The sequence below is a fragment of the Anarrhichthys ocellatus genome, unplaced genomic scaffold (genome assembly GCF_004355925.1).
Source record: "Anarrhichthys ocellatus isolate YVR2014 unplaced genomic scaffold, GSC_Weel_1.0 scaffold18, whole genome shotgun sequence".
NCBI classification, from domain to species: Eukaryota; Metazoa; Chordata; class Actinopteri; order Perciformes; family Anarhichadidae; genus Anarrhichthys; species Anarrhichthys ocellatus.
In genome coordinates, this window is record NW_022280048.1 from 5,042,400 (window position 1) to 5,052,749 (window position 10,350).

Genomic DNA, 10,350 nt, shown 5'->3' on the forward strand with positions numbered 1-10,350 from the left:
TGTGTGTGTGTGTGTGTGTGTGTGTGTGTGTGTGTGTGTGTGTGTGTATTTACCCCGTTTGAGAGCTTTTCCGGTCTAAGCCATTCCTTATTAACTGGAGCCTCGTTGATCTAACCACATCAACACACAGAGCCTTATGGGTAATTGTGTGGAGCAAGTTTCTCTGACGTGAGTGAGACAGAGTGTGTCTGTGTAGCCTCATGGGCAGCACTAATTTCCCTAAGCATTATGTGGAGCGCGAAATAGGTCCAGAGAGAGAACAACATCAAATACATGAGACGTGATGGTGTGTGTGTTTGGTTCTGAAAGAGGTAATGGGAAAAATCAACCCCGAAACATCTATAATCTTGGTGATGAAGTTCTCATTTCTGCTTCTGTTTTGTTGTTTGTTGGTGTGTTTGTATTTTAATTTGAATCCTGTCCTCGAGAATAACAATGTGACCTCTTCAGTATTTCAGTATAATAAGACATCGGCAGAAATGTCAGGTTTTGCAGTCAATCCCTCAGAATCAATCTGTGTTTACGCTGACATTTTACACAGACTTTGGATGAAATGGAGATGCAAATGTCTCCACCGCCAGCAGTCTCAACAGACCAGAATGCAATGCAGCAGGGTGACCGTCAGACCATTGGATGTGCTATAGAAGCTTTTTTTCTGTGAAATTTTCCTCATGTCTGATAGTATTTATTCTATAGCGCACAAGAGAGCAAATCATTTGTGGTAGTAGTCTTAATTTTGTTGGTTAAGCCAGCTGTGTATACAACTAAAGTATCTTTACTAAAATGAGTTGAGCTACTGTAGAGTCACTGTTCTTAGGTCACAGCAGCAGATGGGAAAACAAGTGCATCTTTCATGAGGAAGTGGAAGCTAATGGTATAAGAAAATATCCACATGCCTGAGCATCGCGATATCACTTTATTGTGAAACTGTAACAATTGATTTTTGATAGTTGATGTTACAGGGACGAACAATCCCACTGTTCTGATGGCATAAGATATGCATACAGTGGTGTGCTCTGTATATACTGCTCACAGTATCGCAATCTATTGAATTATGACCCCTGTGTCGTGACATGTAGTCCAGTGTCAGCACTGTGTTACTCTAAACGTTTCCTTGTCAGCGTTGAGCAGCGTTGTAATGGACGGTGTATCATTTCCATGTACAAATGAGTCTGTGGTTGTATAATGTACCTGGTTCCCCATTTGAGAAACAGGGTGGTGTTTGTTGGAGTCACAGACTCTGGCAGTGTTGGTCTGCAACAACACGATTTGAATAATTTCCAAATGTGAGAACTCCGCGGCCGGCCTCACGAGCAGCAGCATTTGTTTGGTGCAGCTGGCTTTTCCTTTATGTTTTGCCTGGCTCCTCGTAGTACAGTACATGTAGCCTACCTAACGTTCATGCCCACGCACTGTTGATTTTAAAGCCCACGTCACCCATAAACAGCACCGTCGTTATTGGCCGGCTGGGAAGCGACGTGACGATATTCAGTGGACAGAAACATGTTGATGCATACAGTACACTCTGTGCGCACCAGTTTGTTGCTTCCTTTTAGGCTGCGGGTGTTTTTGAACGCATCAGTTGCGGCCCTAATTTGAATGAGTGCTATCTGAAAGGCTCACAAAAGTGGGAAGTATTGAGCGGGCAGCAGCTCCACACCAGTTCCCACATAGCTCTTGTTGTAGTGCAGTTGAGTCGGCTTTTAAAGCAGCTCGCGTTGTTGTTTGGACCAGTGGGACTGAAGTTGTGACACAATGTTCGCCTCACTGTTTCCTTGACATGGACGACTACCAGTGAAGGAGCTCAGGTCAGACGGCGTTCACACACTCGCCAACGCGCACTCATGGCGTTCTTCTTCGAGGCCGCGTGTTTCATTCGTTCCCTCGTCGCCAGCGATGGTGAGTCTGGTCTCCGTGTGTGTGTGTGTGTGTGTGTGTGTGTGTGTGTGTGTGTGTGTGTATATTGATTTCTCAATAGGATCTTCCTCCTCTGCAAGTCCATCCTTTTTACTCAACTATCACATGTTTAATAATCTTTGAATGTGTTATGTTGAGCTCGTCCCTGTTTAAACCCTGTCAAATGTGTGTGTGGTGTGGGGGGGGCTCTATTGAACAGTATTAACGCGTCGGGGCCGATGAATCCTCTCCACAGAGAAGTTCCCTCTCCGTGGACTGACAGCATTGATTTTTCTGTTTGTCACACTCGGGGATTGTCAGGGTGCATTAGGCGACGGAGACAGCTGACATTTCGGGCCAGTCAGAGGGCGAGCAGATAAACATGTGCACGTGTGAGCATTGTGACTGTGGGCACTGCGTGTGACTGTTGTGTTAAACGCCACAACACAACAGCAATGCGGACGAGTGATGTTGAGGTTTTTAATGTGCATTTGCTGGGAAAACCTGTCTTGTTGAACCAAAGACATCTGAAGCAAAGAGAGGAAGAATATATTTGTTTCAGCGACTGTAATGTTCAACTTATTTATGGATTATTGAGAGCAATAATAAATTGGCTCTGAATTCCAAGAGAACCATTAAACAAGAAGCTAGTTGACGTGCATTACATAATCTCTATCTTCCTCTTTGTTATCTGATGGCTCATATAGTGTGTAGCTCAATCAAATCTACAGAAGTGTTCTGCTGTTTGAGTCCATACAGGAAACACATTTGTGACTAGCAATAATAATTGTGTGACATTCAGCCTTGTAATGTCCGCCTTTTAGTTTGAAACTGATGTGGTGTTTTCTGCTAACCACGTTACACCACATGGCTGTAATGTGAGTTTTACTGAGTACACAACCTTTATTTCCGTCTCCTCGCTCTCCTCTGTTCTCTCACTGTTTTCGATCTCGTCTCTGGAGTGAGCGAGCAGTCGAAAAACATTTTCACAATCACCCTTTTCTTTTGTCTCCCTCTGCGTCTCTGTCTGGAGGCGACTGTAAGTTAGCTCGAAGGACACTGTGTGTGTGTGTGTGTGTGTGTGTGTGTGTGTGCGTGCGCAGTTGGCTGTGCATGGGCCGTATTCTCTACTTTGTCCTTCAATGTTCCAACTGTTCTCCGTGATGGACCGACACTCTGCTCCGCACACGGCAGCTGCCGCATTTCTGAATGATTCCCGCTGCCTATTGATGTTTTCTGCAAATAGAAGAAGGGATCACGGCCTCCATCTTTGTAAAAGAGGGAACAGGCCTTGGCACTCGTCTAGACGCGAGCGCTTTGTTGAGTGCTCAGTGTGAGTCTTTCTGTGCCATCAATCCATCCTTCCAGCTCACAGTTGAGTTGACAAAACATCCCCCGTGTGCTGGGAGCAAACGTGAGGATTTTGGCGCTCTGTTGAGTTTTATAACATCAGGTAAATATCTTAACTAAGAACACTTCTCTGCTCATGCTCACATACACACACACTTACACAAATATAACAGATTGGGACAAACTAGCCTGTCAGGATGCCAGAAGGTGTGCAGAAGAGTCAGAGAAGAAACAGATGGAAGAGAGCGAGAACACACACACACACACACACACACACACACACACACACACACACACATACATACACTTGCAGATCTTTTCTACGGAACGATCACAGCACAGTTGGGCAAATGTCCTTACCTCAGTGTTTTGACCCCCCTCTTAACCGTAACGCCTCATGTTCTACTCGTGTCTTCTTGCAGCGCTTCGACACACTGTCACTGTTTTCTGTGCACGCTTCACTAAGTCAGAGAAGACCCAAGTGCAGCATTTGACAGCCATTCGCCCAACGGCTCCCAACAAACCATATGGTAGCTATAGCACTCCACGGTCCACGTACATACTCGCATGCAACCAACAGACGGAGGGGATTTTTGATTGGTTTGAACCCCCCCCCCCCCACACACACACACACACACACACACTTTTATTTTGAAATTAGTTCTTGTTTGTGGCTCGTTAGTTATTCTCACACGGGCGCACACAACCTCTCGAGCACGTTCATGTCTGCACAGCGGAGGATTCACACACGTTTTCACTTTTCAAAGTGGTGTTTGAGCTCAGCGCCGGCTACGAGCAGTCAGAGAGGCTCACCTCCACACACTCTGCCTTTCAAGCACTGGGTTCTGCTTTTTCACCAGCCAACGGCTGAATGGCTTTTTGTCAAAGTTACACAAGCTTTGCTGCATGTACTCCTATTCGACTGTATCAGATGGATCAACAGGATTTGTAGTCCTTCGGGGTAAAAACAATGAATCTGTAATTAGTGTGTAAGCATAAGCAAACTCCCCATGTCATTACAGTATGCGTTTGGTTTTCACCGTCCCTGAGACACCTCTCCTCTCTAACAAGACATCAGATTTAAACAAGGTGTCGACCAAGCATTTTTATGTCTCACAGGCTTTTTATATCTCCTCGTGCTTTTTTGTTATTCCACTGTTTCCTTCAACAGTGCGTTTTTCTTTTGAGGCAGGGCAAGACTCGTTTCGGAGTCGGCGTTGTTCCCGTCCACTGGAGCTGTCACTGTTACTCAGGCCTGAACGCCATGGCCATCGCTGGCATGAATATCGACCGCAATACTGACATTAAGCCAAATGTATGAAACCCAAAGACTGTGATACTTAGACACAAAGTTCAACTTAAAAGGAAGAGAGTTACACGTGGAGTTTGCTGCTTTGTAGCATCCTCAGCACAGGATGCTATCTTTAAAGAAGTATTTCATCGCTGGCCTTTTTCCTAAAACTAGGCTGTCTCTGTGGTGAAAAAAGGCTCACACATTTTTTAAATTGGTGCTACATGATCAGAGGAAACAGGGCGGTAGTATTCTGTAGTTTGGTCCTGAAACCAGTTTAGCTATGCTAGACTGTCTCACGCTGTGCTGTCAGCTTGTTGTCTTCATACCAGCTTCAACATCTGTGTGATCGAAGAAGTTTAATCTTCCTTTAGCTATTTGTTCATTTGTTAAACTGCATGTAAAAATTGTCTCCAGAAATTTCAGCTTTCGTTCCACCCATTCTTTGTGTTTTTTTTTGTCACACGTGTAGTGCCACAATCAGTGGTGGGTAACAGGAAAATCCCTGTTTGCCAAAAATAGCATTGAGGAAGTACTAGATAGCTCCCAGTGAGTCGTGGTGGTCGTGAGTCACTGGAGCGCAGCACCGGCCTTCTTCTCTGTGGTGAGACGCTAACCGGCATCTCTCTGTTCTTTTCTCTCTCTCCCTCTCTCTCTCCCTCTCCGTCGCTCGGCCCTCCAGACTTCAACTACAACACAGATGGCTACGAGGGGGACGCAGCGGAGGACGGCAAGTCTCAGGACGGCTCAGAGACGCTGCCCTACATAGACGAATCACCCACCATGTCGCCCCAGCTGTCCGCGCCCCAAGGGCCCGACGGGGAGGCGGTGTCCCCTACACCACCAGAGGGCCTGCTGGCAGGGGTAAGAGCTCGCACACGTTTAGTATACGGAGGCAGGTACAAGTCAGTGGCAGTCACTGACTTGCTTCAACGCTTCAACTTCTCCACATATATGGGACAGATGGAGACGTAAATCACAGGCTGGAAGTTTCAGGTTGTGATCACACGCTAGATGACTGAGTAGCTCAGGTGCAGTTCTCCTCCAGGCCAGTTTCTAAAGGAGAATATGTAAAAATCCTGAAAGTAGTTTTTAAGTATCAGTATCGGAAGTTATTAGACTGAATTCCTACACTGTAGACAATATATCTTTTGTTTATTGTTGGTCAGTGTTGTCATTTTGTTGATTGGTACTGTGACTCTTTTTGTAATTCTTTGTTGCTGCGTTTAAGTGTTGCTGGAAAGTCCAGTATTCCACACATGAGTTTACTGTTTTTTTTTTTTTGGACAAACATTTTTATCCAAAGTCACATTATCCTTGCTTTACTTCAAAATAAAATTCAAAAAACAGACATTTCTCAAATATCAGATTTTTAAAGGATAGTTTCACATTGTTTCAGGCCTATCTTAATACTCACATGCCCATGTGTGCATTGGAGGAGTTCTTGGTCGCTGCAATCAGTCTTCTTGTCCATTCTGAAAAGTGAAGCCAATGCTGAAGTGCCTTACACGCATTCTTTCTCATGGCCATCAGGCGGCGACGACTCTGGTTGCAAAAAGAAGTCTGTATAGAAGTCTATGAGAAAATGAGCCTATGTTACCTCAGTAAACATTGTAAACCTGAGTTTATGGTCTCAATCGCTAGTTTCAGCTTCTTCAATACAGCATGACGTTCATTTAATAAATGATGTTCCCATAAATGATGGCTACCTTGTGTTCGCTAACACAGCGTTGTCCGGTCTGGGAGTTGTCCGTGTTTTTGTCCTACTTTAACTTTAAACCTGTCAGTGTGTTTTCAGTTCATGAAAGTTAGTTGTAATTGTTTGTCGCCCTAAAAATGTCTTATCCAGCATTCGATGTACTTAGCTTCACCCTCCAGTGTCACTTCTGGTTGCAAAAATGGTGACGGCCTTGAGTATGGACAGGAGGAACAATTACAGGGACCAATAATTCTTAAGTAAACTTGCTGGTCAGTGTACCATCCAAAAGAGTCTTCAGAGCACCCCCTCCTCAACCATATGACGATCATGTAACTTTGACATAAACCTAAATTTGACTAAAGGTTCAATATTGTGACCTTTTTAAACAGTTTTACATTCTGACATCATTCAGGGAGTATACTACAGTTAAAGCTGACATGTCATCAGTGTTTCTCCTTGTAATTAAAAGTAGGAGGAGCAGGTTTCGTCCCGAAGTTAGCCGCCGGATCTAGACCCGGTTAATTGTTAGCGATTAGCCGCAATGGCTGCACCGCCTGCAGCACACTGCAGGTGGTGCATTCCCAGCGGCAGCAAACGACCACTGACCCAGATGGGGCTTGACAGCAGCAGCACCAGTCTGCCAATCTGTGTGTGGATGCAGAATATATATGTTCATCAGTTGGTGTTCAATGATGTGGTCCGTTTATTATTATTTTTTCAGTGTATCACTGTACACCCGCAGTGCATGGTTTAGAAATTCGATACTGGAGGTGGCACTCTTGTCTTTGTTTATTCCGTCACAGTCAGCTGTCTCTGAGCCTGTGAGGCCTCCTGTTTACTCCAGGCAATCCGCTGCTGCAGGGAACATCAAACATACTGTTTTAAGTACAACCAGACACCGGGCATTTAGAAAAGCTGATGCAAAAGCTCTCGTGAAAATAGAAATGCATCGGGTCGTTGTCGTTGCACAACTTTCTGATAGAGAGTAGCAACAAAGCACTGATATAAAAATGCTTTTAATCTGCATATTTTAGTGTCCTGATATTTACTCATTCCCTCCTTTATGTCAGTAGGTCAGGGTTAACAGGGCTCTTTCGTGTGTGTGTGTGTGTGTGTGTGTGTGTGTGAGTGAGACTTGTGTTGTCGTATGTGTTTACTTGTGTGAGTGGTTGCTTCAGCACCCGGGGATTAGCGGGAGTCGTTAACCCTGACCTGAACCGACACACAGAGGCTAGCAGGCTTTCCCTTCACACAACACAGCAGCTTTGACATGCAGCACGAAAGAACCTGAAGGAGTCATGGCTCAGACTTGTGATGTGATTTACACCTTGAGTTGTCCTTGTAACAGCCCGCTCTCCTTTGACACCTTTTCCATCCAGCTCCCTCTCGCTCTGTTTGCTCTCTAAGTCTGCCTGCTCTCTCCCATTGGCTCTTTTTTATCTCTTCTCCAAGCAGCTCTGTTATCGCTGTATTATCTTGGTAATGTAAGTACAACGTGGCCTTGATCGTTGCCCTTCTTATTATAGTGGTGATTTATGAATTATTAAGCATATTGTTCTCTTGAATTCATTGTGAGTCCTCTGTGCTGGGGTCAGCTCCTGTAAGTACAAATGTGGCTCCATCTAGTGGACATGTGGGGTAAGAAGAGACGGGATGGGACATTTTTAGGTCGCTTTTTTATTTACATTTTTTTAACCTCCCATGATTTTGATCAGGGAGAGATTAAACAACAGAATCAGATTAATTTCCAACTAGGTTTTCACATCCAGTGAATTTGCTTTGATGTATTGGGACATGACATAAACAAAAGATAAAATAAAATTACAAAATAAAAGCAAGTACTGCAAAAATGAAGAAACAATAAAGAATAAATATGAAAGAATAGAAAAAAATACTATAAAATATGTACAAAAAAATTAAATAGAATAGAAGAAAAATACAACACAAATATGAAAACAATATGAGCAATATATCTGAGCTGTACAGTTTTTATTGTGGTGGTTTGGTTTGTGCAGAATTGTGCACTGTACAAAGGTTCACAGTACGAAGTATAAAAAGAGTATTTTAATCCTTCACCTTCAAGCAGCCATCATTACGAGCATAATGTCGCACCAGATAATCTAGATTTGAAGTTCTGGTTGCATAATCTGTATGTATTCACCCACTCTGTCCTTTCTGACTCTCCTGTCCGCTACACTTTAGTAGCACATGGAGTCAGAGCAGTTCGTAGTGCTGGCCGCTTTGAGGCTGCGAGAGATTGTTTGTTGGACAGACGCTGCAGCCACGCGGACTATTAAAAGTCTTATTTCCACTGAAGTGGTCCATCCCCTCACCGCCTTGTTAAATCGCCCTTTCTTTCCGCTGAGTTTGCCTTTCATCTGCTGACACGAGAGAGCCAACGCGGACACCACCTTGCAACAAGAATCCTACATTCAGCATGAGGAGCGCGGTTTGTAAATCACATGCATGAGAGTTGAATGAACTAAGAGATGTTTTTAGTTTGAATTCTCGGATGCTTTAGAACCACAGTTTCATATGTTTCTTCTAGAGGTGAACCTTCATTCCCTCCAAAGGGTTTTCCTCGTTAAATGCAGGGTCGATGGATAGAGGGTGCTGCATGAGGCAAATTGGCGAAATGGGGCTATATAAATATAATGGACTAGACGAGTTTAATGCTTTTGTTCTCTCCATTTTCTTTTTTCTCCCCGTTATATTCTTTTTTCCCCCACGTTCTGCCTTTCTTTAGGCCTGACGTTATTTTCTTTGCTTTGTCCTCTTTCTTACGTTTCTTTCTCTGCCCTTATTAATGGCTTGAAATGACGTAGAAATTCTAGCCAAAAGCATGAATTTACTCTTATTTACTTCCAAGTCCTGTGCTTGTAAAATACGTTTGACCCACACACACATATATATTTGCAGAAGTGGCCAGTACAGATGATGTGTGGGCCAGCCTGAGAAAATCTGGAGGGAGGCTGACTTCCTGTAAAGTGGCATCGAAGGGTCAGGAACTGGGGGGGGGGAGCTACACACAAGCTCATGGCTGAATCATCACATCTGGATCGGGACAAGTCAATCTCTTCTTTTTCTAGCCTCTACAGTTATTGATTTTCCTAACCGCTCGTCTTGGTGCACACGTGTCTTTTCTTTCTTTTTTTCTCCTCCACACTGTTTTCCATGCTGGCTTCTGCTCGAGCTAAAGCTGCTGTTGCCCGGCGAACTGCGTGACCTGTAATTTGAAATCAGCCACACCAGCAGCACATTAGCCGGTCTCAGCTCCACATCCGAGGCTCTCAGCGGATCAATAAAGACCACAATGGACCAGAGAGAAGGAGGAAGCAATGCAAGGAAGAGAGAGAGAGAGAGAGAGAGACTGCCTGTCCGTCCGAAAGGAAGTGCCTTTTGCCCAGAAGATATACGGAAGGAGACGAAGAGAGTGAAGCAGACGGACTCTCCCGGTGAGGCGCAGACAGAAGTGCTCTACACCGTCATCGAGGAAGTGGCTGGATAGCATTTGCTGTGAGGGGAGGGGCGGGACGCGGAGGGAGGGCAGACCTCATCGACCGAGCTGGAACAGTTGGCGCACACACACAGAGTACACACACATGCACACTCGCACCAGGAAGCCCAGCAGAGGAAGGGGGTGGGGTTGTGTAGGCGGGGTCCTCTCTCTTTCTCTTTCTCTCGGCGTCCAGACGACTTGCTCTGAGGAGAAAACACTGATGTGTCCAGGCAGGCCCTGAAGAGAGAGGGATTCTCGGGCAGAAAGAGGAGAGGAGGGAAGGAAAGAAAGAGAACCATGGAAGAGGAGGAGGTGCTGTGCTACTTGGACAGGGTGCTGGAGGAGGAGGAGGAGGAGGGGATGGTGTTTGAATATAGAGATGGGGAGCTGGATCCCATCACTCCAACACATAGACAGTTCAAGGTGAGACAGCGGCTGGACTGCCTGATGCAGGGGATACACACACACTACACACTTCTGCGACTCACACCCTGACAGGACTTGAAAGCTCGGCTATATATAGCAAAGTGGAAGGTCTTATTGGTGTTGTTGCCGTGATGTGGCGTCACTGTGTGTGTGTGTGTGTGTGTGTGTGTGTGTGTGTGTGTGTGTGTG

At 45.1% G+C, this 10,350-nt stretch overlaps 1 protein-coding gene across 4 annotated transcripts in view; it reads left to right on the plus strand.

Moving 5' to 3' along the window:
- Nucleotides 1-10,350, plus strand: part of abr (ABR activator of RhoGEF and GTPase) — a 106,473-nt gene that overhangs the window by 33,085 nt on the left and 63,038 nt on the right. For 3 of the 4 annotated variants that reach the window (XR_004213089.1, XM_031857257.1, XM_031857258.1), the window contains exon 2: nucleotides 5,220-5,401. Coding sequence is in view for 3 of the 4 variants with exons in the window: in XM_031857257.1 (XP_031713117.1) it covers nucleotides 5,220-5,401 (182 nt within the window). In the remaining variant the exon portion in view is untranslated. Of the gene's footprint in view, nucleotides 1-5,219; nucleotides 5,402-9,946; nucleotides 10,159-10,350 lie in introns of those variants that run through there. The other variant, XM_031857259.1, reaches the window with a different exon arrangement.